The 27,276-nt window shown below is 62.6% G+C and overlaps 1 protein-coding gene across 1 annotated transcript; it reads left to right on the forward strand.

Annotated features, from left to right (window-relative positions):
- The first annotated feature begins 1,441 nt into the window (after positions 1-1,441).
- DBH (dopamine beta-hydroxylase) lies at positions 1,442-25,531 on the forward strand. Its single transcript, XM_070455819.1, has 12 exons — positions 1,442-5,697; positions 7,812-7,958; positions 9,685-9,942; positions 10,901-11,077; positions 11,644-11,746; positions 15,851-16,017; positions 19,098-19,241; positions 19,634-19,672; positions 20,204-20,263; positions 21,101-21,228; positions 21,701-21,860; positions 22,955-25,531. Exons 1-12 carry the CDS (start codon positions 5,347-5,349, stop codon positions 23,084-23,086), a joined length of 1,866 nt encoding a protein of 621 aa, XP_070311920.1. The 5' UTR covers positions 1,442-5,346; the 3' UTR covers positions 23,087-25,531.
- The last annotated feature ends 1,745 nt before the right edge of the window (positions 25,532-27,276 follow it).

The raw sequence follows: 27,276 nt of genomic DNA on the forward strand, positions 1-27,276 counted from the left end.
GGCCCTCGGTAGTAGTGACACAGTGACCGCAGTGCTCCCACCACGCAGGAGACTGTCAGGGCAGACCCGTTGTCCAGGGGTGGCGATGCCCCGGTCCTACTGAGACATCCTGTCGCGCCAGATATTGACCAAGTGTCCACCGGAAGGATGTCCCTGTCTGCACCCCACCGGCTCCTCACCTACGTGCAGTACGGTCTCCATCCGGACGTTTAATTCACCTCGTCCCCTGCCCGCTTGTGGGCAAATCGCTCCGTAACTCGATCAGCCGAGGGACAATTGGATCAGAGAGTGCTTATCCGCTGGTCCCTCTCACCGTGCGAATGTCAGAGGCCCCCCGGGCGCAGAGACCTGCTCTTTCCAAAGTCTCAGCTTTGAAAAGCAGATGGCGAGGCTCGGGCTTTATTGAATTTGCGTTTCTGTATGTGATGCATCTGACTGTAGCCTGAGGGCAGCTGTCTGGCCCAATAGCGAGTTTGGCCCATCAATAAGGCTGAAACCTACTTACCTGCAAGAAGCTCTCTGTTCCAGGGAAGGGGTTTTGTATCTGCCGGGTGGCTCACGGCTAGCAGCGGCCTCTCCTCCTGGACCTCAGGACGCAGTGGCATCCGGGAGGAAGCCCTGCTGCCTCTGGCCCCCCAGTTTTAGTTCTGGGGGCTGGCCCTAAGGAAGCACAGGCGCAAGTGTGCGAGGATGGATGTGCGTGATCACGGACTGCTCTGTCGTCACCGCTGGTTTAAGTGAACACGCAGATGCCCGAATACTGACCAGGAGGGAGTGGGTTCTGTTAGCGCGCAGTCCCCCAAGGGAATGTCGAGAGTTACGGAGCGGAGAGAGGCCGTGTGCCCAGCACCCTTGGAGGCAGACGCGGCTGCTCCGTGTAGCCTGTCTCCCCAGTGGGACCGTGGGTGTCAGCAGGCACTCTGGCCAGGTGAGAGCTCCACTGAGCCGGCCAGATGCAGCCCTGCAGGCCTGTCTCAGATCTGACCTCCAAACCCACCCTGCCTCAAAGCGGGTCGGGGGCTGGGGTGGCCTGGGGCCCTCTGACCTTCAGGCTGGGGTCACCATTACTTGGCTGTGGCTTAAGGAACGGGGGAAGATCAGAGGGTCCTGGGCTGAGTGGCACCTGCTGACCTGCGGTTGGTGGGTCAGCTGAGCTGCTGGGGTCCCGAGCTTCAGGGCCTGTGACCTTCAGGGTGTGGCCTCTGACCTCTGAGCCAGGGTAGAGAGGCTGGTCATCCAGTTGTCTTGACCGCTGCCTGCAGGCTTGCTGGTCAAGGCTGTCGTGTGGGTGGGCAGGGCCTGCGTGGAGCCCTGGGGGTGGGGTGGGTCTCAGCTTCTGACAGCCCCCATCAGCGCTTCTCAGCCCACTTTCCACGCTGCCACCAGCTAGACTGCTGGAGTTTCCGGGGGCGGGGGACGGAGGGCACCGCCTGTAGCCGCCATGGGGTGACTGGGGAGTGGCCCGGCCTGGCCTGTCTGGCTGAGGCCCCGCTCTGGCCTCAGTGGCCCCACTGGCTCCAGCCTGGCTGTCGGGGAGCCGGCCTCACATGGCAGAAGCCATGGGGATTACAGCTCCAAGGATGACAGTGTCAGAGAGAAGCAGGAAGGCAAAGGGCTTATTAAAACACCGAAATCGGTTCCAAACGAGGTCAGCCATCGAAGCACTTTGGAGGAGAGCCAGGCGCTGCGTGGTGAACTGGTGTTTATTCCTGACAGGGTGGCGGAAGCGCCCCGGGGTGCCACCCCACCCTCCACTTCTGGAGGGCAAACTGCACCTGATCACCAGAGTGGAGCCAGGTTGAGGGGACGGGAGTGGAAGCAGGGGGCAGCGGGAGCCCCCATCCCACCCTGAGAGCACATGGAGAGGGAGCCAGCGATGCGTCCCGGGGGGCGGGAGGAGGGGCGCTGTCCAGAGGACGCCTGGGCATCTCACCGACACAGCCGGGGCAGGAGCGCTGAGCACTGCTTCCTTATTCCGGGTCAGATTGCTTGTTTTTTAAAAATCCATTAATGCAAGGAGCGGCACATCGCGGAGGAGGCCTCCGGATTGGACCAGCTCTCTCCCACCCCCGCTGGCCCAGAGCCGCCTCAGCGTTTCTCCCTGCTTGCATTTCTGCCCCCAGCATCCCTTCCTCCTGACTCCAGTGGAATTTCCCTGACCTTGGCTGCCTTGAGTGCAGCCCCCCTGGCCAAGAGTGCGCACGGGGCACCAGGCAGACCCTGCCCCCAGCGGGGCGTGGCTCCCCTCTCCTGGGCATCATCTCGTGTCCGAGGTCGGTCTCAGACCTGCGCCCATGGCTGCTGGGGCTGAAATGAAACAAGCAGGTGAAGGGACGGCCGCGAACACGATTTCCAGATCAGGTTAATTACTAGTGCAGGCAATTCTCGTTTCTGAAGTCAGCTGAATCCTTTTTATCAAACACAACTGGGAGGTCAGCATGCCAGCCCGGCTCTGAGTGGAGACAGAACGTCTTCCGATTACTGTTAAAAGTAAACACGCGGGCACAGCACTGTGCTGTGTACTGAGAGCCATGCAGACCTTGCTTCCTTGGCTCTCCAAGCAACTGTTGCTCTCACCGCATCCAGAGAGGAGAGGCGTCTGCCTGGGCTCTCCCCAACCCAGGGCTCCTGACCTATCCTGGGCTCTGGCTCCCAGGCTTCACACCTCTATGTCCCCCTGGAACCACGAGGTGGAAGGGGGGCGGAGGGATAAACTACTGATAGCTGCAGATAGGAGCGCGACTGGGTGGGAAAGCGCTTCTGTGTGAAGGTCCAGCCGGGACTCGGCAGGGGTGCGGCGGGCTTGAGACCAGAGCCCCCACCCCTGGGTATGAGGCCTTGGGGGTCCCGCTACTCCAGGTGGTCAGGGGTGGGTGGGGGGTAGTACCCAATCTTTCTCTTCTGGCCAGAGCCACGCAGATGGCCAGGAGGCTCACCCGGAGCCAGGGCTGCCTTGGAGCCCGGTCGCCCTCACTGCACCTGCTGGCTTTGTCTGTGTGCCCACTGGGAGCAGGGCGCCCGCCCCAGCAGCCTGTCTCACCCCCTTGCCGCGGCTGTTCCCTAGTCAGGGGAGGAGGTGGCTAGTGGATGTCCAGTCAGTGGGTGTCTGAGTGATCTCAGAGGCTCTCCGCCTGCCCCCCCAGCACAGATGAGGGGGTTTTGGCAAAATTTTAGAGAACGAGGCAGTGCCCCGAGTGGTGGGTCCTCCGGAGCCTGCCTGGTGGTCTCCCCTGGCCTACACCCTCCTGTCTTCCACGCAAGGGATCGTGACCGAAGGCCTTTGCAACTGATCCCGTTTCCTGGCATCCCTGGGGCCACCCCGTCCGTGGAAACCCCGTCCTTCCAGGCTCTAGCTGAGTCCCTGCCCTTCTCCAGAAAGCCCGCCCACCGCCCCAGGCTGCAGGCCTTCCCTGGGGTTTGTCCTGTCACTGGAGCCAAGGGTCTGTGGCCTCCAGGGCCCGGGGGGCCGGCTCTCGCGGCCTGTGATCCGTCAGCATCTTTCCTCAGGCCCAGGATGCAGGCCAGCGGCGGCGGCGTGTGCCCGTTCGTGAGTTGGTGCGCACGTTGGCGGATTCACTCACCCTGCACCCCACTCTGATGCTGTGCTGCCTCGGGGAACGGGCCCGGCAGGGGGCGGCCCCGAGAACAGCCTTGTGGTGTCAGCACCGTGAGTAGCGTGTCCTGGAGCACCCCAGCCCGTGTACAGTCAGGGAGGGGGTCCTGGGGCCTCTTGTAGCAGCTTTCTCTTCCCGCCCTGTTTGCAGGGGGGCCCGGCCGCCATGAGGAGAGCCCACCACCCACCAGGTCCTGGGAGGGGAGCTTGCTCAGGATTTTGCCTTCAGGCAGACACAGTCACCCCTTCCTGAAGAACAGAGTGCAGAGCAAGAGCAGGGCCAGACGCTGCAAGCTCCAGGCCGGCCTTTGTCGCTCTTTGAGGGCTTGTGGATACCTGGGGCGATGTTGTGGATGTTGAGGATGTTGCTCAGGTTCTTGGTTTTGCCAGAGAGAGGAGGAACTGGAGAAGGAAGAAAGAAGGGAGTCAGGTTCCTGGAAGGAGGCAGCCAAATTCAGAGCAGAAGGCAATCAGGGAGAACTTCGCAGTGCCGGTAGCTCATGCCCAACCCACTCTGCACGGAGAAGGACTGGGTGAGCCGCTCTGCAGAGACTGACACTTCAGCTCAATGGAGTGTGAGTCCCAACGGGCCTGTGCAAAGGCCCTGTGCTGTGTGCAGGAGAAACACTGTCACAGACTGCCTGCCCTGGGAGGCTTCGAATTCAGACTGGGTCCACTCCAGGCTAAACGACACTGGGTGTTGGGGCTTTGGGAACAAGGAAGCAGGCCTGTTGCTCGCACCCCTTTCTGAAGAGTCTGCAATCTGCCGCTCCGCAAGGCATCGTCAAGAAGTCTGCTTCCCGGCAATGTCCCCTGCCATCCAGGCTCCCCAGAAGCCCACCTGCAGCCTGTCCCCCGCGCCAGCATGCCACTGGGCCATCTGCCCCTGCCCCCAGCAGCACACCCACTCCTTCGGGAGCAGCTGTGGCGCCAGCTGGAGCCTGTGGGGAGACAGGGAGCAGACAAAAGTGGCAGCAGCAGGCCCGGAGAGAGTGTCTAAACACAGGGACTATTTGGGGATCATCTCTTATTTTTAGTTTGAAGTTGGTCCGCCCTCCAGGGTTGTAGACATGGCTCCCTGGGCCTGCAACAGCGAGGTCTCTTTTCTCGCTGGTCACTTTAGAAATAGGGCTTTCCCTGTGGTTCAGTGGTAGAGAATCCGCCTCCCACTGTAGGAGACGCGGTTCGATCCCTAGGCAGGGAAGAACCCCTGGAGCAGGAAATGGCAACCCACTCCAGGATTCTTGCCTAAGAAATCTCACTGACGGAGGAGCCTGGTGGGCTTAGAGTCCATGGGGTCACAAAGGGGTCAGACGTGACTTTGCCAGTAAACCACCACCACCACAACCTTGGAAATAACCCCGCGGAGCCTCAGTCTGCCCATCCACGAACTGGGCGGCACGGGCCCCGCCTGCCAGCCGTGCGGGGACAGGCCCCGGCAGCCAGCCTGGTTGTCAGCCCGGTGCCCAGCCGGAGGGTGCCCGCAGGGAGGAACCCTTCCTGGATGGCTCTCGGGGACCGTTCAGAGGGAATGAAATCAGCCCGTCTGTTTCGATTCCCGCTGATGATGTCCATGAGTCATTAGTGCCAATTAGGAGAAACGAGGGCAGAAAAGCTTTTGGCCTGGGGGCCTGGGCTGGTGGGAGGGTCTCTGGGACAATTGAATTCCCCACCAGACAAATGTGATTACCGGTGCAGCCGGGGCCCACCTCCCCGGGGGGCCCAGGACATAAATGGCCAGGTGGGGCAGCCGCGCTCACCCAGCCATGCAGGTCCCCAGCCCCAGCGTGCGCGAGGCGGCCTCCATGTACGGCACCGCGGTGGCCGTCTTCCTCGTCATCCTAGTGGCCGCGCTGCAGGGCTCGGCCCCCGCCGAGAGCCCCTTTCCCTTCCACATCCCCCTGGACCCCGAGGGGACCCTGGAGCTGTCCTGGAATGTCAGCTATGCGCAGGAGACCGTCTACTTCCAGCTCCTGGTGCGGGAGCTCAAGGCTGGCATCCTGTTCGGGATGTCGGACCGGGGGGAGCTGGAGAACGCCGACCTGGTGGTGCTCTGGACTGACGGGGACAGCGCCTACTTCGGGGTGAGTCCTCTCCCCACCCCAGCGCCCCTACCCCTGCCCCTCTCTGCCCTCCCGGACCCAGCAAAGAAAGTCACCCTCTCGCCTCTCCGGTCCCCTGTATCTGAGCACCCCTGTGTCCCAAGCTTGGGCGTCTCGGATGCCGATGTGAGCTCAAGATGGGCAACAGGTGGCTTCCCTGATGGCCCGGCGCGCCCAAGAAGCGCAGCAGCCCAAGATGGAGGACTCGCTCACCACATAAAGCAGCCTCTCCACACCTCCCCGTCGCCCTTGGGAGGGCGGCCCCTGCCCCCCGACCTGCACAAACAATGCGCAGAGCTCACACGCACCCGAGTGTGGGGCCTGGCCTGACCCGCCTGGGGCGTGGTGCCTCACACGTGGGTGACCCGAGCACCCGGCCCGGAAGGGACCATCCGCCCTGAGGTGCACACTTCACTCCACACCCCAAATTCACCCTCAGTTCTTGCTGGAAAGGGTGGGGGGCAGGGAGATCTCCCGTCAGAGGAGAGGGGCTTGGGGGCCCTGGACAGACTGCAGAGGGGCCCCCCGGGTGGGGAGAGCCCAGCCGTCCTGCCCCGAGCACTGCTGCCCCTCTACTCCGACCTCTCCGGGGGTCAAACCAGCTTTCTCGGGGAAACAGACCCGGGAGAGCTGAAACCGTGTGGAAGTCAGGAGGCACTCCATCTGTGAGCAGAGGGGCTCTTATTTCGTGAAGGGTGGGAATCCGGCAGGACCCGTGGGCCAGGCTCAGGAGAGGCCTCCCCGCCTCCTGTTCCCCATCTGCAGAGTGGGTACAATTCTCCCTCTCCACTTTCTCGGGATGAGGGGCTTCACACGAGCTGACGCCCTTGGCTGATCTTTCTGGAACCCCGGGGGGTGCTCCGTCCACGCCCCACCACAACTCTGCAGGCAGGAAGGAGCTTTGCCCACGTTGCGGGGAGGCAGGAGGCTGGGCGAGCCTGACCACCAGCCGGATGGGATGGGGGCCACTGGCTCTAGGCCGCCCGCCTCCCCCGACGAGGAAGCTCAGTGGCGCCAGGTCACGGCCCAGGAAGACCGGGGCAGCGCGGCTCCAAGCCGGTCCCAAGGGAGCAGCGAGCCCCAGGCCCAGCTTCCCTGGCTGCCAAGAGAACTGGGGTGACTTTCGCATCCTCCCGCACAGGCAAGATTAATTTGCACAACAAATTCCTATGCAAACAAATGTCAAGCTTGTTTTTCCTCCTTTAGCAATATGTTCAACAAATACATTCTAGATTTCCAGCTGAAGGCTCACAGGCTAAGTTTCTGCTTCTGTTTGAACTGAGTCCTGCAGATCCCCGGCATCCCCCAGCAGGAGCTTCGTCACGGCGCTTTTCTCCAGGGGGGCGATTTGGCAAAATCTTTCGTGGGTTTCTTTTTTTTTTCCTCAAGGAAATGAAGAAAACGTGCCGCAGCCCTGAATGCAGGGTTTGAAAGCATCTGAGGCCGAGGACCGCTGGTCCCGTGCTGCTCCTCACCTGCTGGTCGGGGCAGGGCCTCCCTCGCAGCTGCCTGGCCCAGAAGCTGTCTTTGGTGCCCTGGCCTGGAGCCCCTGGGTGGCCGAGCCTTAGAGATGGGTGCCAGGAAGCAGCTGGGGGGAGGGGAGGGGAGGGTCTGGCCAGAGCCCCCGCCCTTGAACATCCTGGGGAAAGGCAGTGTGTCTGTTTGCGCCAGGGCCCCAGCTTACCTTCTCCAGGCAAAGCTGGGACTCGGGTGAGGTCGGCAGGTGGTGTTTCAGATGGTCTCACTCTGGCTGGTGCCCATTGCCAGCGTCTCTCTCTCCCCCTGTTCTCCACATCTCCCCTCTCCAAGGCTCCGTGTGCTATCAGGCCCCTGCCCCCCAGACCAAGGGGGATTCTTTGTCTAGGACCGCACGTTCCCAGTCGTGGCACCTCCTGAGTAACACAGGTTCTGGGTCCCACCCAGAGGTCTGGGAACCTGCCTGGCGAACCAGCCCCCGTGAGTGCCGGCTGGCATTTGAGGTCAGCTGTCAAGGCCAGGAGCCCCAGGGCGGGGTGTGCCCGGGGGCTGTGCTGTGGGTGCCCAGCCTCCTCCCCGGCTGGACCACTCGGGCCCCAAGCCTGACCTTGTCTCTGCAGGACGCCTGGAGTGACCAGGAGGGGCAGGTCCGCCTGGACCCCCAGCAGGACTACCAGCTTCTGCGGGCACAGAGGACCCCAGGAGGCCTGTACCTCCTCTTCAAGAGACCCTTTGCCACCTGCGACCCCAACGACTACCTCATCGAGGTGGGTGGCGGCCCACTTGCCGTGGGCGGGGTATAGCCGTCTTACGTCCTGGGGCAGCATCCCGGGCCCCTCACCCGCAGAGAGGGGGTCCCAGGGACAGCCGGGCAGACTCGGACCCTATGAATAAGCAGCTCTTGGTTGACACTTGGCTGGCATGTTTCTAGACGTGGGTCTCACCCCGAAGCCTTCTAATGGGGCCCCAAGGGACCTTGCCCTGGACTCTCTCCTCCGGGTCCAGTGTCTCCAGTGGAATTCTGGAGAAGAGTCTTCAGGAGACGTTGGTCTCCCGACCCGGCCCTGGTTGGCCAATGGGCTGTGAGGCTCCAGGCAAGTCCCTGCCTGCAAACGGAGAAAGGGGCCTAGAAGTAAGGCTCAGCCTGCGCCGTCCAGGGATTCACAGCCACAGTGGACCCAAGACCCTTCGGGAAGAACACCCGGTTTTCTCTTGCAGACAAAATCCATTTAACTTTTCGGTGCACGTGGACACCGTGGTCCTGGGTTCTATTGCAGCACGGCAGGGACGGCCTGGCCTGGGGCCACGTGAGGAAACTGAGGCCAGGCGGGGGAGCGCTTGCCTGGGGACACGTGGCACGCTGGGAACAGAGCTGGGCCCAGGAGTGCCCTGAGACAGACGTGTGGTGCTCCGGGGGCTCCGGAGCGCTGCAGTCCTTTATGTCTCAGCAGAAAGAATCCAGCCAGAGGCAAAGGAATGGATGAGAAGGGATGGATGAGAACAGGACGCTTGTGAGGCAAGAGAGTGCTGCACCCTGAGAACTGAGTGGGCTACAGTTTTATAATCAAAGGGAAAGTGGGGTGGGGAGAAGACCGTCTTTGTCTTTCTTGAGTAGACATCATGCTTCCATCATGCTCCTCCTCCCGGTTGGGGAGTTTTCCTGTCCCTACATGGTCAAGCCAGGTCCACGAATTATTGCTTTTTCTGTGTGCAGAGAGCATGCCCTACCTCACTGGGCCCCCTGGGCAGGGCTGTGGGTCTGGTGCCACCATTGTTTTATTATTTAGGGGGCGTGTCTCTTGCTTCCGCTGCCTGGTTTTGTTGCTAAGCAAGCCTGCTTGGTTCTGTGGTTGAGTAAACGCTTCTTGAGTCATCATTAGCATGCAGGGGTCTCCCATATTCTTTCTACTTAGAATCCGCTAATGGGATTAACTATTTAATCACCTACTTTGTCCCTGTCACTTCCAGAAGGTCATCCTCCTGCTCACCTTCCCCATGGAGGAGGCAAGGGCAGGCAGAGCACCCTCTCCCCGAACTTTGCAGGGTGTCTGATGCCCACGTGTGCTCAGCTCAGAGCTTCTAGTCTGGTGCGGGGCAACCTCCCGCCTGGAGCTCTGAGACACCTGTGCAGAGAACAGCCCTGTTCCCAGGGCCCCGGGGGAGGTGGAGGGAACCACTGTTCCAGGTGAGCCAGCCTGGTTCCCAGCGACCCAGCAACGGTTAGTTGAATGGACAATAATCAAATGTAGATTGAGAGAATTTAGAAAGACAAAATGCATTAATGCCGGGTGCAAACCGTGGGCTCTGGGTGTGGGTGGCCTTGGATTTAATCCCAGCCCAGTTCACACAGAGCCTGAAGGTTCCCGCCCTTCACAGAGTTGAGAACCAAGCATGTCACCGGCCAGGCGGGGGTGGGGAGGGACGCGGCAGCCTCCCCGGTCACCAGGAGCCCAGCTTGGGGCTGTGAGTGACGCGGCCCCGTCCCACCTTCAGGACGGCACCGTCCACCTGGTCTACGGGCTCCTGGAGGAGCCGCTCCGGTCGCTGGAGGCCATCAACACCTCTGGCTTGCACACGGGGCTGCAGAGGGTGCAGCTGCTGAAGCCCAACATTTCGCAGCCGGCCCTGCCCGCGGACACGCGCACCATGGAGATCCGCGCCCCCGACGTCCTCATCCCCGGCCAGGAGACCACTTACTGGTGCTACATCAGCGAGCTCCCGGCCGGCTTCCCCCGGCACCACATCGTCATGGTACGTGGGCCCGGGTGCGTCCAGTCCTGGAGAGCTGTCCGTGGTCCAGCCCCAAGCGTGCTCTGACCCCCATCGCCCTGCTCGTTCCCCACCCGCCCCACCCCCCCAGGGCTGCTGCACCCTGGCTTCCCAGGCTGGACCAAAGGTAACCGGTGTCTTGATTTCCGCATCTTCCCCTGGGACGGGAATGGCTGTCTATCTATCTGTCTGTCTGTCAGTCCACCCTCTCCCTTGAAATAACAGCTCAACTCAGAGCTCAGTTGCTCTGAACACCCACCCGGAGCTACAACAATAATGACAATAGCTGCTGAGTTACTCTTTGTCTGGCTCCAGGGGAAGGGAAAGTGGTTTGCCCACTCCATCGCCGCAGCACTACACACGCAGCCCTACAGATCATCATCCTTATTCCCAGTCCAGGTTGTCCGGCCCAGAGAGCCTGCGTGAGCCCCCAGGGTCACACGGCGGGGAGCGCCGGGCCAGACTCACAGCTGCCCCTGCCCCCTAGGCTCAGGCTTAGCCTCGGGCAGCCTCCGTGTCTCTGCCCAGCCCCTGCCACTTTCACGCAAGGGCTGCTGGCTTCCCGTCCCCCTTACCAAGAATTCAGGCTTAGCCTCGGGCAGCCTCCGTGTCTCTGCCCAGCCCCTGCCGCTTTCACGCAACGACTGCTGACTTCCCATCCCCCTTACCAAGAAACGACTTGCCCGGGACCCCTTCCCTCTGCCTTAGCTCTCACCGTGAGCTTCAGGCAGATCCTGTCTGGTTCCTGGGTGGTGGCTTAGCTCCCAAAACCCTGGACTCCAGAGGCTCCCCAGAGATCACCTGGTGCAACCCTCCCATTTTACAGGTGGGCAAGCGGAGGCCCACTCGGGAGGGAGCTGCTGGGCCAGAGCCCCGTCAGTGGGGTGAGCGGTGCTGGGGTGGGGCGGCGGGGGTCTCAGCGGGCGCCCCTCCTCCGCAGTACGAGCCCATCATCACCGGGGGCAACGAGGCGCTCGTGCACCACATGGAGGTCTTCCAGTGCGCCGCTGAGTTCGAGAGCGTGCCCCACTTCAGCGGGCCCTGCGACTCCAAGATGAAGCCGGAGCGGCTCAACTACTGCCGCCACGTGCTGGCCGCCTGGGCCCTGGGCGCCAAGGTGCGTGCCCCTCCCGGCGTCTCCCCAGGGGGACTCCTCGTGTATGCACCGGAGGGAGCCTGGGGGGTCCCCAAAGAGTCCCCCTCCCCATTGCCTCTATGCTGCTGGAGTCCCACGGCTCATTGGAGCCACAGATGCCTCTCATCCTCCGTACCGTTCCTCGTGGGCATCACTCTCGTTCCCCGTCAAGTTCCGCTGGATTTGGAGGGGGCCGTGCATGGGGTGGTCCCGGGGCTGGCCGCCCTGGCTGCATCCAGGGTCTTCCAGCAGCGTCTTCCCGCAGCTCAGCGGCGGGGCTTGGGTGGTGGGCTCGCCTGGGGGTAAGAGCACTCCAGACTCTCTGACCTCAGGTCTAACAGGAGCACTGTGTGGGCTGGTGATGAGCTGCCCGTCAGTGGGGGCGTGTCGTTCTAATCTGGCTGCCCCTCCAACCCCCACTCCCGCCCTTGCAGCTCGGGCTCTGGCACGTGGGTGGGTTTGCCCTGGCCCTCCAGGGACTCCCCTCGTGCCTGCCCTGTCTGTCTGTCTGTCTGTTGGGGCTGAGCCCTCCCTCTGCACCCCTGCAGGCCTTTTACTACCCAGAGGAAACAGGCCTGGCCTTTGGGGGGCCCGGCTCCTCCAGATTTCTCCGCCTGGAAGTTCACTACCATAACCCGCTGATGATCAAAGGTAGGGAGGTCCGAGACGCGCTTCCCTTCTTATCTGCCTCTGACCCGCCCTCGGGAGCCTCTGGACTCGGCCGTGTCCCAGGAGGGTAACCGGGCTGGCAGGGCTCAGCCTGCGTCCTGTCCCCCGAGTCCACTTGCTTGTCGCCTGACCCACCGTGGCCGGCGTCCCGCTCAGGCTCCTCTCTGTCCATCTCCTGCGGCTGCGGTGGGCTCATAAACACGCACACCCACACAGGAGGGGCCCAGCAGCTCAGCCTGCCCTGCCACAAGCACCAGCTGCCGCTGCCCCGGCACCGCCCCAGGTACCACCTGGGAAAGGCAGCTTGAGGCTTCTGGGATGCCCATTTTGCAGATGAGGAAACTGAGGCCAGGGGTAGACACAGCTCACCCCTCCTCCCCACACCGTTTCCTTGCTGGCACCCGCCAGAGCAGATGGCTAGTATCAGGGTGTGCCGACCAAGGGGACGCAGACAGTGGAGAGAGGGTGTCAGCTGAGGGGGTCGCATATGCCGTGTCCCCTGGAAGTCTAACTTCTGTGAGGCTGCCAAGACCTGGAGACGCCCCCTACCCCTGAGAACCCCTCTTCCTCCATCCCCAGAACAGCCTGGGCCAGGACAGGCATCTGGCCGGATAGCAGGAAGCAGGCTACTCTGAGCCAACATCATCCCTGCCCAGAACCCCGCCTCCAATGGCTTGACCGCCAGGAGGCATCGCCCCAGACTGTCTTCAGGGCAAGGGTCGTGCCTGGCTCAACAGGGGCATTTCTGGCCATGGACTTGCCTCCTGCTTCTCTCGGTGGAGCAAATGTATGCCTGGAGTGTACACGTTACAACAGGGCTTTGTTTCCACGCGTTCTCAGTCAGGGCGGCAAACAGGGCCTGCTCGCCTGGCTCTCCTCTGAGTGACTCTCGGCGATAGCCCCTGGAAAGGCCTCTGGGATTGATTGGTGATGTCAGCCCTGGGGGTGATGTCGGCCCTGGGGTGATGTCGGCTCTGGGGTAATGTCGGCCCTGGGGGTGATGTCAGCCCTGGGGTGATGTCAGTGCTGCAGGGGATGATGTCGGCCCTGGGGTGATGTCAGTGCTGCAGGGGTGATGTCAGTGCTGCAGGGGTGATGTCGGCCCTGGGGTGATGTCAGTGCTGCAGGGGTGATGTCGGCCCTGGGGTGATGTTGGCCCTGGGGTGATGTCAGTGCTGCAGGGGTGATGTCGGCCCTGGGGTGATGTTGGCCCTGGGGTGATGTCAGTGCTGCAGGGGTGATGTCAGCCCTGGGGTGATGTCGGCCCTGGGGTGATGTCAGTGCTGCAGGGGTGATGTTGGCCCTGGGGGTGATGTCAGCTCTGGGGTGATGTCGGCCCTGGGGGTGATGTCGGCCCTGGGGTCATGTCGGCCCTGGGGTGATGTCGGCCCTGGGGTGATGTCAGTGCTGCAGGGGTGATGTCGGCCCTGGGGTGTTGTCAGTGCTGCAGGGGTGATGTCGGCCCTGGGGTGATGTCGGCCCTGGGGTGTTGTCAGTGCTGCAGGGGTGATGTCGGCCCTGGGGTGATGTTGGCCCTGGGGTGATGTCGGCCCTGGGGTGATGTCGGCCCTGGGGTGATGTCGGCCCTGGGGTGATGTCAGTGCTCGAGGGGTGGCTCTTGTGTGTTTCCTGCTGTCGAGTTTATGCTCAGCAAACAGAAACCCATGAGACCCCCTTGTGTGGGAAGCAGGGTGGTGATCTCGTTTCCCAATCGACCACAGCAGACCTTGGGTCCAGAAAGATGCGAAGGCTTCTCAGGAGGGAGACGCAAGCAAAGGGCAAGGAGGTATGAAAGGAGGTGTCTCAGTGGCCTGGGCCGCCTCGGAGCACGAGGAGCCGCTTCACGAGGGACGCCGACACGTGCTGCTTTCCTGACGGAGGGACAGGCTGTGCCTAGACGTGGAGGCGGGCAAGGCCAGCGTGTTCCAGAAAACACAGGTGGTCCAGCCCGGCTGCAGCGTAGGGGAAGCGAGGTGGGGGCCAGAGAGCAGGACGCCTGGATCACTCCGCACCTAAAGGTGGACACAGGGTTAGTCTATAGGAGGGCGATGCCAGCTGATTCTACCCCAGAAACAGAGCGTTTTCCTCTCTGTTTCACCGGCATCTTCCGCTGTATATAGGCACACAGGCTTCTTCCCCTCACTCACTTCTTTTTTAATGACATTTTTCACTTGTGTAAGTGAGGGACGGAAACAGTCTGAGGACAACCTGAGCTCCAGCCTGGGCCTAGTCTGTCTCTCCCTGGTGGTGTGACTGGGCGTGGGGCACCCTCCCCTGCCCACGCTCACTGGCTCGCTCGGCTGCTCTGGGGCTGGGAAGGCTCGGGACCCAGCGCTCCCAACGGGGTGCAGCTCCGGGGCTGTGCTTGACCGGTAGCTGCCAGCGATTTCTCCCCAGAGCATAACTAATACCTTCTGCCACCACTGGAATTATCTGCCGCATACAGAGAGGACCATAAGTCAGCCTGGGCCTTAGCGTGGTACGGGATTTATGGCTCGTTTAAAACCTGGAAGCAAATGGATTTTCGAAAACTCCTTAAGCGTCAAGGAAGTCTGTCTCTTCCTGATTATCTGCTTGTATTTATGGCTCCTTCGCCAAATATAAGGACACTCCTGTCGCTTTGCAAAATCTGGAGATGGGTCTCTTTTCTATAAATATCAAAATTCCACAATTATTTCATTATTTAATCCCTGTCTGAATTTTAACCAATTGCATCTCCCTTTTTATTATTATCCTCTGATGTAATCAGCCCAGAGACACAGAGGCTGAGCTTGGACACTGCGGTGGTGGTGGGGGGCGGGGTGGCTGGTGCAAGGAGGCAGGAGGCAGAAGCAGAGGTGTCCTCGGTTCTACCTCAGAGCGGCCGAGCGGGGAGACAGCCCGGCCCCCGCAGGCGCCATGGGCCGCGTCCAAGCTCGGCTGCTTCCCAGCCCTGCGGTGCTCAAGCGGGGGCTTCAGCTCAGGCTTCGGGCCTCAGTTTCCCCATCTACAACATGGGACGATGATTCTTCGGTTCCACGGGCTCCCTGCCCGGCTCCCAGCTCTCCTGCGTATCCCAAGGGGGTGGGCCATGTCCAGCCTCTGCTCCACCCCCACGGGAGCAGCCCTGAACTGCTCAGGACCTCGCTGAGTGATTCCAGGCAGGGAGAAGGCAGGAAGGGGCCGCTAGAGGCCTGTGGCTGCCAGCATCTCCGGACCTCCGGCCATCAGCTTCGCATGACCACTGGGAGGCTACCCGGAAGGTTTTGGCTCGCCAATCAGCCAACGGCAAGAAGAGCTGGCAGGGGTGGCTGGACCGTGACGGGCAGAAGCGATAATTCTTTGGACAAGGCCTTTGATTTCGAGCCCAGAGAGGGACAGCAACTTGCCCGAGGTCACACAGCACACTGTGGAGCAAATGCAGCCCAGGACGGTGTGGGAACCAGGGGGTGCTCCAGGACCTCGCCCCAGGAGCCCACCCTCCTTCTCAGGTTTCTCCTGGGACGTCCTCCTGGGAGATGCAAGCCCTGGGTCGACCCTGCAGGACAGGAATCAAAGGAGGGAGCCCCAGAAGGATGTGCCTTAAATACTTCCTGCTGACTTCACCATGCAAACCCGCGCTCACCTGCCCGAGAGGGGCGGAGGCTCCTCTCTGAGACCAGCGTGCCCTCCTCTCCACCCTAACTGAGCGGTTCATGCTGCGGGTGGATTCCAGTTCAGGGCCCTGTGAACTCGCGGGAAGAGCATCAGAGCGCCTACCCAGCCCTCGGAGGGACTGGCCTGCTTCCCAAACCCACGGCAGGCATCTCACCCCACCCGGTTCAAAGCACCGCTTTGGGTTTTCGTTTGCTGCCTTAGTTAAGTCTTCCCAGAGCACTCGCCTCGTTTTCGCAGAAACAATAGCTCTTTCTCTCCCTGTGGGAACCACATGGGGCGTGTGAATTGGCCTTCCGGTAACCATGGAGTCTGCCTGGAGTAAGCGGGTGTGGGGACAAAGGCAGGGGGCAGCAGGCGTGGGTGCCCGGCACCTCCTGGCTGAGGGAGGCTGGGGGTCACGGTGCGGGGCTGGGGGCCAGGGCCTCCGCTCACCTCCATCCCTCCCCCCAGGCCGGCGCGACTCCTCGGGCATCCGCCTGTACTACACGGCCACGCTGCGGCGCTTTGATGCGGGCATTATGGAGCTGGGCCTGGTGTACACGCCCGTGATGGCCATCCCCCCGCAGGAGACGGCCTTCGTCCTCACCGGCTACTGCACAGACAAGTGCACCCAGCTGGTGAGTGGCCGGACCTGGGGCAGGGCCTGGCACCGCCCGCTTCCCCTGCTGAGGCCCGAGGTGGGCACCAAGGGCAGCAGCTGTGACCTCGCTCCCCCCCCCCCCGCAGCTTCTGCAGCCTCCCCCAGCCCCCTGACACCAGGGAGCCTTCCTGGGGGCTGCGTGCTCCCCCTCCAGCAGTGACTGTGGGCCCCTGTTTAGTGGTGGGGCTGGTGGTGAAGAACCCGCCGGCCAGTGCAGGAAACGTAGGAGCCTCGGGTTTGATCCCTGGATCAGGAAGATCCCCTGGAGGAGGACACGGCAACCCACACCAGTATTCTTGCCTAGAGAACCCCCATGGACAGAGGAGACTGGCGGGCTACAGTCCATGGGGTTGCACAGAGTCGGACAGAGTGAAGCAACTTAGCACGCACGCGCTTAGTCCACACCCGAGCCAGAATTTAAAATACTCGTTCAGCTATGAGCGGGGTAGGCATGCATTCACCGCGGAAAAACGCAGGTAGTGCAGCTAACCACCAAGGCCCCCTCAGCCTCAGCTCTTGCCTGGCTGCCAGTTCTTGGATCTTTTGAGTCCTTCTAGATGTTTTCCCTGCTTGTTGCTACAAGCCCGTTCACGTGCACGCTTCAAAACAAATTGAGCAGTGAAGCTTCATCCGTGATTTGCCCTTTAACTGGCGTGCAGCACGGATTCAGTGGAACTTCATCACCTGAGGCCAGCCAGGTGCCCAACGCAGAGCGTAGGAGGGAGCACTGGGCCCGGGGGCTGCGGGGGCAGGTGGGCCCCGGTAACGTCAGTCTCCGGAGCGGAGGGAGGGCCTGAGATTCCAGAGGAGCTAAAGGGACTCCCCAGATTCTGGGCCCTCCGTGCCCCCTGCCTCCCCCAGTCCTGGCTGGGGCTGGCCTGCTCCCTCATCTCCAGCATCCAGGCTGCCTTAACTTCCCACTGATGGGAAGAAACCCTCCAGGGAATTCCTGTGCACTTGGGAAAGGGGTGTCGGTGGATTCTAGGTGAGCAGCTGCCATGCACAGGGATGTGAGCTTTCATGCGGATAACTCTGGCAAAATGCCCCCCAGAAAGCCCACTCAGCGCTTTCTTCCCCCACAGAACTGGGGTGTGCTCAGTGCCCCAGACTTACCCACCCATCCTGTTATCAGTGTCTTAGCATCTCAGTCACTTGGGAGAAAAACATCCCTGTTGTTCCATTTGAATTCCTGTAATTATAGAGGTAGGCCTCCCTGGGAGCTCAGCTGGTAAAGAATCCGCCTGCAATGCAGGAGACCCTCGGTTTGATTCCTGGGTCAGGAAGATCCGCTGGAGAAGGGATAAGCTACCCACTCCAGTATACTTGGGTTTCCCTGGTGGCTCAGCTGGTAAAGAATCCGCCCATAATGCGGGAGACCTGGGTTGGGTCACTGGGTCGGGAAGATCCCCTGGAGGAGGGCATGGCAACCCACTCCAGTGTTCTTGCCCGGAGAATCCCATGACAGAGGAGCCTGGTGGGCTACAGTCCATGGGGTCGCAGAGAGTTGGACTCGACTTGAGCAGCCAAGCCCAGCACACGTTTGTAGAAGCTGCGCGTCTTGGCCCCGACCTCGAGACCATTTGCCCTTCGTTTCTGTGAATATCTGCTCGTAACTCTGTCCAGTGCTCCCGGCGGGTGGTCTGTCTTACTCCGGTGGTTTCTCTTTGGCGGGTGTCACTGCTCGGTCCGCTGTGAATGCTGGAACACCCTCTCCCGTGTGGCCCCCGCGCTCTCACAGAGCCAGCTGAGTGTTAGCGTCTCCACCCAGCAGAGGAGGGGCCTGGGGCCCGCGGGGGCCACGGTGCCTGCAGTTGCAGGGCGAGGAGTCAGACATGGGCTGCTCTGCGGTGAGGTTTAGAGCGGATTTGTCTTCCCAGTGAGTGGATCCCCTGGGATTTGTCCTTTGCGGGAGAGATCCTCGAAGTCTTAGGCAAGCAAGGTGCCCTTGAGACAGGGCTGGTGGGCTGCGTGGGCCCCGTCAGCGTCCATGGTGGATCAGCTCCGTCTGAGACGAGGCTGAGGAACTGTGACCACATGAGCGTCTGACCCCATCCCGCGTCCCCGGAGCACGTGACGCCCGGCCGTACGAAGGGCCCGGGACAGCCACCGCCCTGTGCCGGCAGGACCCGGGTCGCGTTGACCCACTGGCCTGGAGCACACCTCTCGCCAGCCTGGAGACGAGGGCCTGCCCGCCTTCTCTCCCCAGAGTCCTTAAGTACTTTGCGGCACAAAGCAAGAAGAGCTCAGCTTTCTGGTTCCCCTTCAAATAGTACGTTCTTTGGGAAAATCGCATTTCTGTGGACACTCGTGGAAGGGCTTCTGGAAGAAAGGGGGTCTCGTCTCCACTGGCAGACCCCCGAGGACCACAGCTTTCGCAGTCAGAAGGCCGTCCTGGTTTAGACATCTCGGCCGAAGACAAGCCCAGAAGAAGTACTGTGTTGTGGACCGTAGGCCCCAAGATGGCAATCCCCCTGCACCTGTCACACAGCTGGACTCTGGGGTCCAGAGGGGAGAAACCCAGGGCCCCACCCATCGGCAGGGGCTCTCAGTTGCCACACGCGGCCGTAAAGTCTCCCGGACCTCCGTCACTGCAAGGGAGCCAGAGGGTGCCTGTAATGACCAAGGGCGGGGCAGTGGCTGGCGGACGGCAAGCTGGAGGCATGGAGGGGGAGTCGGGTGACCCGCAGAGGCGCAGCAACCTGTGGTCTCGCGGTGACGGAGCTGCCGACCGTGTGGACGGCACGGCGTTGCGAGGGCAGGGAGATGACGCGTCGTGGAGAAAATGCTTGACGAGTGTAACCGGTTTAGGACGCTTTCCGCCTAAACCGCATGAGCGTCACGTCACGGGAACTTCTGGGATGTCGTCTTCTGCCCTGGGGGTGACGTGAGGGCTGGCCAGTCTCCCCGGTGCTGCCCGGCCATGGCTGGGATGGTCAGCGCCTCGCCCGACCGGGGAGACGGAAGGGTCAGGGCCGCCCACGTGCAAGGCCGCCCTGGGGCTGGGGCTGCAGCGGCCGCGAGTCGGGCCCTGACCCCGCCCCCCCCCCCCCCCCGCAGGCCCTGCCCCCCTCGGGGATCCATATCTTCGCCTCTCAGCTCCACACGCACCTGACGGGCCGGAAGGTGGTCACGGTGCTGGCCAGGGATGGCCGGGAGAGGGAGATTGTGAACAGGGACAACCACTACAGCCCACACTTCCAGGTAGGGACCCCCCCTCCCCTGCCCCGCCCAGGGCGCCGCTGGGGGCCCTGTTTGACCTTCTCTGCCCCGACACACACCCTCCATCCCGCGCTCCTTCTCCTGGGCCAGCCCACACCCCAGAGGAGCTCACCCAGCCAGTCGCGTCCCGTCGGGGGCTTGATGTAGGAAAGGACTCTGGTGGTGGACTATGGCATGTGGCTGACTGTGGGGTTTGGGGGACCTGGGCAGCTTGACGGTGACCTCCGTCTTAGATGACCACCTTCTTGTCCTAATGCCCTCCCAGCCGGAGGCCTCAAAGGTCGTGGGGCAGTGAGGGGGGGCACTGGGTCTGTAGGACTCTGAAGTCTCGCCTCGTCCTTGCCCCTCCCCACCCTCTGCTCCGCCCACCCCAGGAGATCCGCATGTTGAAGAAGGTGGTGTCTGTCCACCCGGTGAGTGCCCGGTTCGGGGCAGGAGACCGAGGTGGGGGGAGGGCAGGAAGGATGGGGAGGGCAGAGGCCGTGGGAGGCCTTCCAGAACCGGGTCTGAGACTCCCCGGGGCTGCACAGGGGGCCCTTGGAGGGGCCAGGGCCAGAGGGCACTTGGGGTCGCAGGCCTCCTCCCGCCTGATCAGCTGACCACAGACCCGAGGGCTTCAGGGAGAGATGAGGGCCGGGGGCCCACCGGTGGGTTGCTGACCATGCAGCAGGGCATTCTTGGGCAGAGTGGGGGCTCGCCCAAATGCAGGCTGTGACGTCTGACCAGCCCCACGCAGCCACCTGCTGGCCTGTGACCCCAGTAGGAAGGGGCCAGAGAAGTTGACTGGTCATCATTCCCTGGGGACACTCCAGAGTGGTCCTCATGTGTGGGAACCCCGGGTTCCTCAGGGGGGGCCGACCACCATGGTCACTCGTGGGTCTGGCCCGGCACACCTGACCTCAGGTGGGCAGGTGCTGAGGGTGTCTGTCGGCTCGGCCCTCCAGGGAGACGTGCTCATCACCTCTTGCACGTACAACACGGAAGACAGGAGGCTGGCCACAGTGGTAAGTCACCCCAACTTCTCGCCCCCTGCCACAGAGCATGGGCACCAGTCTCAACTCCGCTAGAGCGCAGGGCGGGGGTGCCCCTCCCTCATTCATGCACTAAACCAGCGGTTCTCAGGCTGTGGGCCCTGGGCAGCATTAACATCCCCTGTTCAGCTCAGTTCAGTCGTGCCTGACTCTTTGTGACCCCATGGACTGCAGCACGCCAGGCCTCCCTGTCCATCACCAACTCCCGGAGTTTACTCAAACTCATGTCCATCGAGCTGGTGATGCCACCCAACCATCTCATCCTCTGTCATCCCCTTCTCCTCCTGCCCTCAAACATCCCCTGGGAACTTGGTAAAAGAAACACATAAACACATCAGTTCCTCCCCAGCCTGGGTGGTGACTCCCAGAGATGTCTGGTTTAACCAACTACCCGGGTTATTTTGATGGCTGCCCTAGTTGGAGTGCCACGGCCAGAAACTTGTGTCAGCACAGGAGCCCGTGCTGGGGAGAGGCCGGGGCGTGAGGGGGCTCCCTGCCCCCAGGGAGCCAGACCAGCCACACCGGCCTCCTGTGCCCGGCAAAGGTGGAATAAAGCTGAGGACGCAGGGGAGGCGTCGCTCCCTGAGCAGCATGTGCCGGCTGACTGCCTTGCTGTCTGTCTCTCCGGCAAAGGCTGAGGACTCCAGGAGGGCAGGGCCTCTGCCCGCTCAGAACACCGTCTGGCCTTGTGTGATGAGTGGGTGCATGTGTGCGTGCGTGAGCGCAGTGACCACACGGAGAGGCTGGGCGGCAGCGTCTAGGAGTAACGCAGATGCGCCGGTGCTGACGGGCGTCTTCTCCGCCCTGCAGGGGGGCTTTGGGATCCTGGAGGAGATGTGCGTCAACTACGTGCACTACTACCCTCAGACGCGGCTGGAGCTCTGCAAGAGCGCCGTGGACCCCGGATTCCTGCAGAAGTACTTCCACCTTGTGAACAGGTGATGGCTCCCAAGGAGGGTGCCCACTGTGCCTTCCATCCCGGACACGGCAGGGGAACCCCAGCCCCAAACACTCCCCCCAACCCCAAACCCTCCAGGCCCTGGGAGAAAACAGGGAGCCCAGGAGCACGGTGAGCAGGATCCTGGCAATCAGGCCCCCACCCACCTTGAGGTGCTGATGGCAGGCATCACCAATTGATCCCATACTTGCTTCCTATCGAGTCTGGACTTGGCCTGAGGAGCCCCTCCACTGAGCCCTGGAGCAGCTGTTCCCAACTGACCCAAGATGGCACAAGAGATGAAGCCCATCAGTCGTCATGGCGGGAGGCAGCCAGGGCAGTGTGCTAGAAGGCCACTGGGCTCGGGGCCGCTCCGGGGACCCTGCCCCTCTGCAGGGAGGCATCACCGGTGCCTTGCTGGGCTCCCCTCTGCTCCCCTAAACCCCACTCTGGGCGGCTCCTTCTCACACCAGGTTCAACAGCGAGGAAGTCTGCACCTGCCGCCAGGCCTCTGTCCCTGAGCAGTTTGCCTCCGTGCCCTGGAACTCCTTCAACCGCGAGGTGCTCAAGGCCCTGTATGGATTCGCGCCCATCTCCATGCACTGCAACAAGTCCTCAGCCGTCCGCTTCCAGGTGTGCTGGCTGTGTGCGTGTGCGTGCGTGCGTGTGCGTGCATGTGCGTGTGCGTGCGTGCATGTGTGTGCGTGTGCATATGTGTGTGCGCGTGTGTGGTTTGTCCGATTCCAGGTGTGGTTGCCCGTGTTGGGGGGAGGGTGAAAGTGGCTGGGGCCGGCCAGCTGCCCTTGGCCATGCAGTCACCCTTTCTGGACACCCAGCAGCAAGTTCTGAGTCTGCCCACCCCTCTGTGTCCCAGAGCCACCCAGAGGATCCCGGGGGTGACAGGGCTCCACCCCCAAGGAGCTGGCAAGAAGCACTCACACAAAACAAGGATCAGGTGGTGAGAGACGGGCCCAGACAGACAGCCGACAGCCTGCAGTGGGGAGCTGACAGCTGCCCCCAAGGGCGCCGCCCTCTCTGGGATGCCAGCACACCATGGGACTAACCTCGGTGGTGCGAGCGGGGCATCCACAGCCTCCCCCGGAGCCTAAAAACACAGCTCTCAGGGGGCGGGGGCAGTGAGCAGTCAGGGTCTGAGGCTGCAGGCTGGGTTCCCTCCTCATCCGGGACCCACTGGGATCCAAAGACATCTCGCTCACCCCCTGTGAGCTCCTGGCGGGGCCCAGGGCCCGGGCCGGGGCTGAGTTACGTGGAGAAGGCTCCGTGGCCTGCAACTCTGTGAGGCAGCTTTCCTGGAAGCACTGGGAGCTGGACTAATCGCTAATCGAATGTTCCCAGCCCCCAAGGAGGGGGGTGCCAATACTGGATCATCAAAGAGCAGTTTGCGGCCGATGTCTGATGTGGTTGAAATACGGCGTTTGACGCAGCCGAGTGTAAGAGTCGGGGGGTGGGGAGAGTGGCTGAAAACTCAGGCTGCACCCAGGCCTTCTGACTGCTTCCCCGAAAGAAGTGAAGGGTGGCTGAGCAGGCAGTTGGGGGCAACCCTGGCTCCCAGGTGAGGACCCCCAGCTAGCAATGGGTGGTTTGCTTTGGTTTGGGAGAAGGTGAGTTTAAGGGCAGGAACCCACGGGGTCACTGGGAGAAGCGCCGGGGAGGCGGCCCCCACCTCGCCCCCAGCCTCCATTTACCTCCTTGTCCCTTCCTTGCAGGGAGAGTGGGATCGGCAGCCCCTGCCCGAGGTCGAGTCCAGGCTGGAAGAGCCCACCCCTCACTGCCCGGCCAGCCAGGCTCAGCGCCCCACCGGCCCCACTGTGCTCAGCATCGGGGGGGGCCAAGGTTGAGTGTGGGCGGTCTCTCCGCTCCCCTCATCAGGCTGTCCCTGTGGCCTCCCGCCAGTTCTGTGCACCCCCTCCTCTGTGAAGACCCCCATGGAACAGCCCAGCACGGAGGGCTGGACCAAGCCACCGCCTGACACCAGGGTCCAGTCCAGCTTTCTCCCCCGGGGACCCCCTGCATGGCTGAGAGTGTCCCGTGACAGCTCTTGCTGACCCACGAGGACCAGGTGGACCGAGACCCTTGCACACCCTTTGACACAGCATAAGGGTAACCCCGCTTGGGCGTCTAGAGTCCAGTGCCCCGGGAGCCCCTGCCATCTCACTGTAGGGGCGCATCTCCTGGGACACGAGCCATGATCGGAAGAGAGACTGGCCCCGCGCCCCCAGTCCCCGCGGATGGCGGTCGGTGTTGGCGTGTGACGGGTCCAAGCACTGTTGTCCTTAAACGTGTCCCTGCAGACTGGCTCGTGTGGTGCGGTGGGCGTCTTCCCTGCCGATGGGGGCAGGACAAACCACTTAGCTCGTTAGAGACGCGCCTGGGGAAATTGTTCCGTTGCAGGGTAAATAGATATTTTCGCCCACCTAAAGGGAAACCCTAAGAACAACTCTCACCACCAGCAAAAGATGCGATGGCAAAGATCCAGACCAGGGTCTGGGCGCCAGCTCCCTGGGAGATGGGGTTAATGGCCCAAGTCACTTCTCTCTGTGGTGGGACAGGTGGCTAACAGAGCAAGCAAGCCCTGAAATCAGATCTGCGATAGAAGCCCGGCCCCACCTCCCCGGCCCGCGGCCTTCTCATCTGTCAGATGGGGCCAGTGTCACGCAGGTTACTGAGACGATAAAGCTCATGCCTGGGGCCGGCACCTGGTCACAGCTAATGCAGGGTGGCGCTGCCTGGCCAGGCCCTGCCTCCTGGGTCATCTCCACCTTCCTTCCCTCTTAGCTGCCGCTCACTGCAGGCCAAGTTCAACTCTTTGATGGTTGCTGCCGGGAGTGACAGATTCAGCTCTGTTCAGCCAGTTCAGCAAAAGGCTGTGAAGCTTCTAGGAGAGAGAGGGTGATGGATGGGCCTCTGGGCCCCCCTTCCACCCCAACAGCCATCCGCTAAGCGCTGCTTCTCCTCCTGCCAGCCGCTTCATCACAGGCAGGCCGGGTACTGTGCCCGGGTCTTGTAAATCACGCTGCCCCTGCCGTAAGTCAGGCTGCCATGGCTGTGAGCCTCCAGGCCCGAAGGAGGCTGCAGAGTGGCCGGCCTTCCGTCACCCTAGAGCCTGGCGTGACAGCGGGGTGAGAGGCCCCTCCCTGCAGGGCCCAGGCCTCGGGAGGGCAGCTGCGGCTCCCCGAGCCTCTGGCCTTGACCTTCTGGTCCAGGAAGTCCCCTCCGCCTGAGGGGTCCCATCAGCCCAGAGCTCTGGGAGAGGGCTTGGGGGTGACCCGAGGCCTCACCCCCACCCAGCCCCTCCTGGGCACCGTTACTCTGTTCCCCAGACAGCTGGGAGGCACCAGTGGTGTCCCGCCCCAGCCTCACCCAGGGCCGAGACTCTCCGCAGGAGAGGTCACTCCCGCCCCTGGGTTCCCTGGAAGACTAGTGGCAACCAGGAATCGCTCCCAGTTCCAGAACCTTCCGCCGCCCCCACTGACATGCCCTTCCCTGCACTCAGTGTTGCCCTCGGGCTGGCCATTCTCTTCCTTGGGGGCAGCGTGTGGTTTGCCTCACGCACACGCCACTGCCGACCCCCGCCCCACCCGGAGCATCCCAGCCGGGGCATCTGTAAGATCAGGTACTCTGGTTCTGCGCTAACTCACCCAGGAACCCAGGACACGCTGTCTCTGCTCCCACTGACAGATGGTGAAACTCAGACACCTAAAGCCAGGTGCCGGGGTCACCCAGAGTGCGTGGGGGGCCTGGAGGTGACCCTGGGTCTGTGTGATGGCAGAACCCAGGCTCCCGGCCTCCAGCCCCCCCACGCCGAGGATCTGGGCATCAGCCCCTGCGCCTCATGGGGCCCAAGCCAGGCCAGCCAGGGAAACGTCTGCGGCCAGGGCTGGGTGCCCCCTCGGCCCTGCGCACTGTCAGGCTCGCTCACCTTCTGCAGGATGGGAGTGATGCGGGCCCAGTGGCCGGGGGTCCCGTTCTGCCCTCTGCTGTGTGGCTCTGGCCAACCTACTCTCCTTCTCTGGGCCTTTCTCTCCCTGTCCACCCACGGAGAAGGCTCCCCGGGGTCCCGGGGGTGAGGGCTGCTAGGCTGCCAGGCCTGGAGAGCCAGACTGAGGTGTGCCCGCACGCGCTCAGTGTGGAGACGGCCTGGGAGGTGGGGGTGCCCGGCCTGAGCTGGTCCCAGGATGCCCCAGGGCTGCACTGCCCGCTGGCCGTTAGGCTCATGTGGCTGTTGAAGCTTAATTGTAAATAAATTAAAATGAGGTAAAATAAAGCATCTGGGTTCTTGGTCACACCAGCCACATTTCAGACGCTCCTCAGCCACAGGTGGCCAGGGCTCCGGTACGCAGGGCCAGGATATCAGCCCATCCATTGGCCGGGAAAGCTTCCCCGGGCTGCTCCACACCAGGGCCGGGTCCCACTGGTGGGACGGGAGCCGCCTGCACCCCCACCTCCCGGCCCCCTCCCCGTGGGCCCAGCGGCCCCGCTCTGGCCGTCACTGGGCCGAACAGCTGGACCGGCCAGGGCTGCGGGGCTTGTCCATGGAGGCATGTGGGGCGGGACCAGTCTCCCAGGCCAAGGGAGGTCCCTCCGGCCCCCAGTACGACCACGAGAAACGCCCGGCAGGCCTCCCAAAGCCTGGGGAGGGCCACGCTTGGGACCCAAACGCTGTGACTCGCCCAACCATCCAAGGCTTTCTCAGTCCCTGCCCTCCACCCGCCCCAATCATGTGCTGCCGAAGGAGGAACAGCCCAGGCTTCCTGGGGGCGCCTGCTGCCCTGGACTCCATTGCAGACGAAAACACAGTTTCTCCTTACGGCAAGGAAGCCCTTTCCTTTCCCCTCGGGCTCTTCCAAAATGCGCTGAAACCCGCCAGCAGTCTCCCTGGGACACGCACGGTTCTATTTTCTCCAGTCTTTCCCCTCCCCCCTCCCCCACGCCCACCCGGCCTCACGTGTACATTCCACATTTCCCTGCATTGTCAGGAGGCTCTCGGATGGAAGGCAGCCCACTGTGTCCCGTGAATCCGTGGCCAGAGACTATGGTGTTTGTGGCAGACTCCTAACGGGGGGACTCTGGGGGCCTTCAGGGGAGGGTTCTAGACCCGATCCCGGGGAGCTCTGCCCCGTTCTGACGTCACGGCCCAGGAGGCCTTTGTGTGGGGACCCTCACCCTCCGTCCCCTCCCAGTCGAAGCCCGAGGCTTTGCCCTGGGCTTCCATCCTGTGCCTTCTTCCTCTGGAGCCGAGAGGACGAGGCGGTGGAAAGCAGGAGTGGGGAGGCGAGAGGGGGCAGTTATCCAGGGAGAGGCCTGGGGGCTCACAGGGCTGGACGGGGAGCCCAGCGGGGGAGCCCAGGGGCAGCACCCGAAGGCCCAGGCCCCGCGTGCAGGGGGGTGACATGTTGGCAGCAGGGCCCCTGGGCCATGAGGAGAGACGAAGGATAAAGCCGAGGGGAGCAAAGGGGGGACCCAGCACCGGCCCACACTGGGCGTTCCGAGGCCGCTCAGGGTTGCCACGAGCCCCTGAGTTCTGGGAGCGGCCGGCAGGCCGCCTGGAAGGCCGTCCAGCACCCCTGGAGGAGAGTGGACACGCCCCTGCCCACCCGACTCTCCCGCTGGCCCCTGTCCAGCAGCCTGAGCAGGCTGTTAGGGCCCATGCAGGCCCCTGGGCCCTGCACCCAGCAAAGACATTTGCACCAGTCTGCCGGCACCTGGCCTCTGGTCTCTGCATCTGGCAAGGATGAGGTGCCAGCTTGCTCAATTCCTAGACGCCTACAGTCTGGCACGGGACCCACTGCCCTCCAGCTGTTGGGAGCGGTGGCAATGACATTTGGCAAAGGAGAGGCGCTGGGGTGAGACTTGAGTGCACCCAGCTCCATGGCCATTCTCAGAGATGCCCCACTGGTCACACTGCCCACTCCTCCCCACGGCCCCCTGGATGCCCCGCTGTCTCCTGCTCAAGCAGCCAGGCGAGGACCCTGGGGGGAGTGAGCGTCTTGTTCGGGTCCCAGGGCTTCTCCCTGGCAAGCCTCTCCAA

This window comes from Odocoileus virginianus, chromosome 2, assembly GCF_023699985.2.
Source record: "Odocoileus virginianus isolate 20LAN1187 ecotype Illinois chromosome 2, Ovbor_1.2, whole genome shotgun sequence".
NCBI classification, from domain to species: Eukaryota; Metazoa; Chordata; class Mammalia; order Artiodactyla; family Cervidae; genus Odocoileus; species Odocoileus virginianus.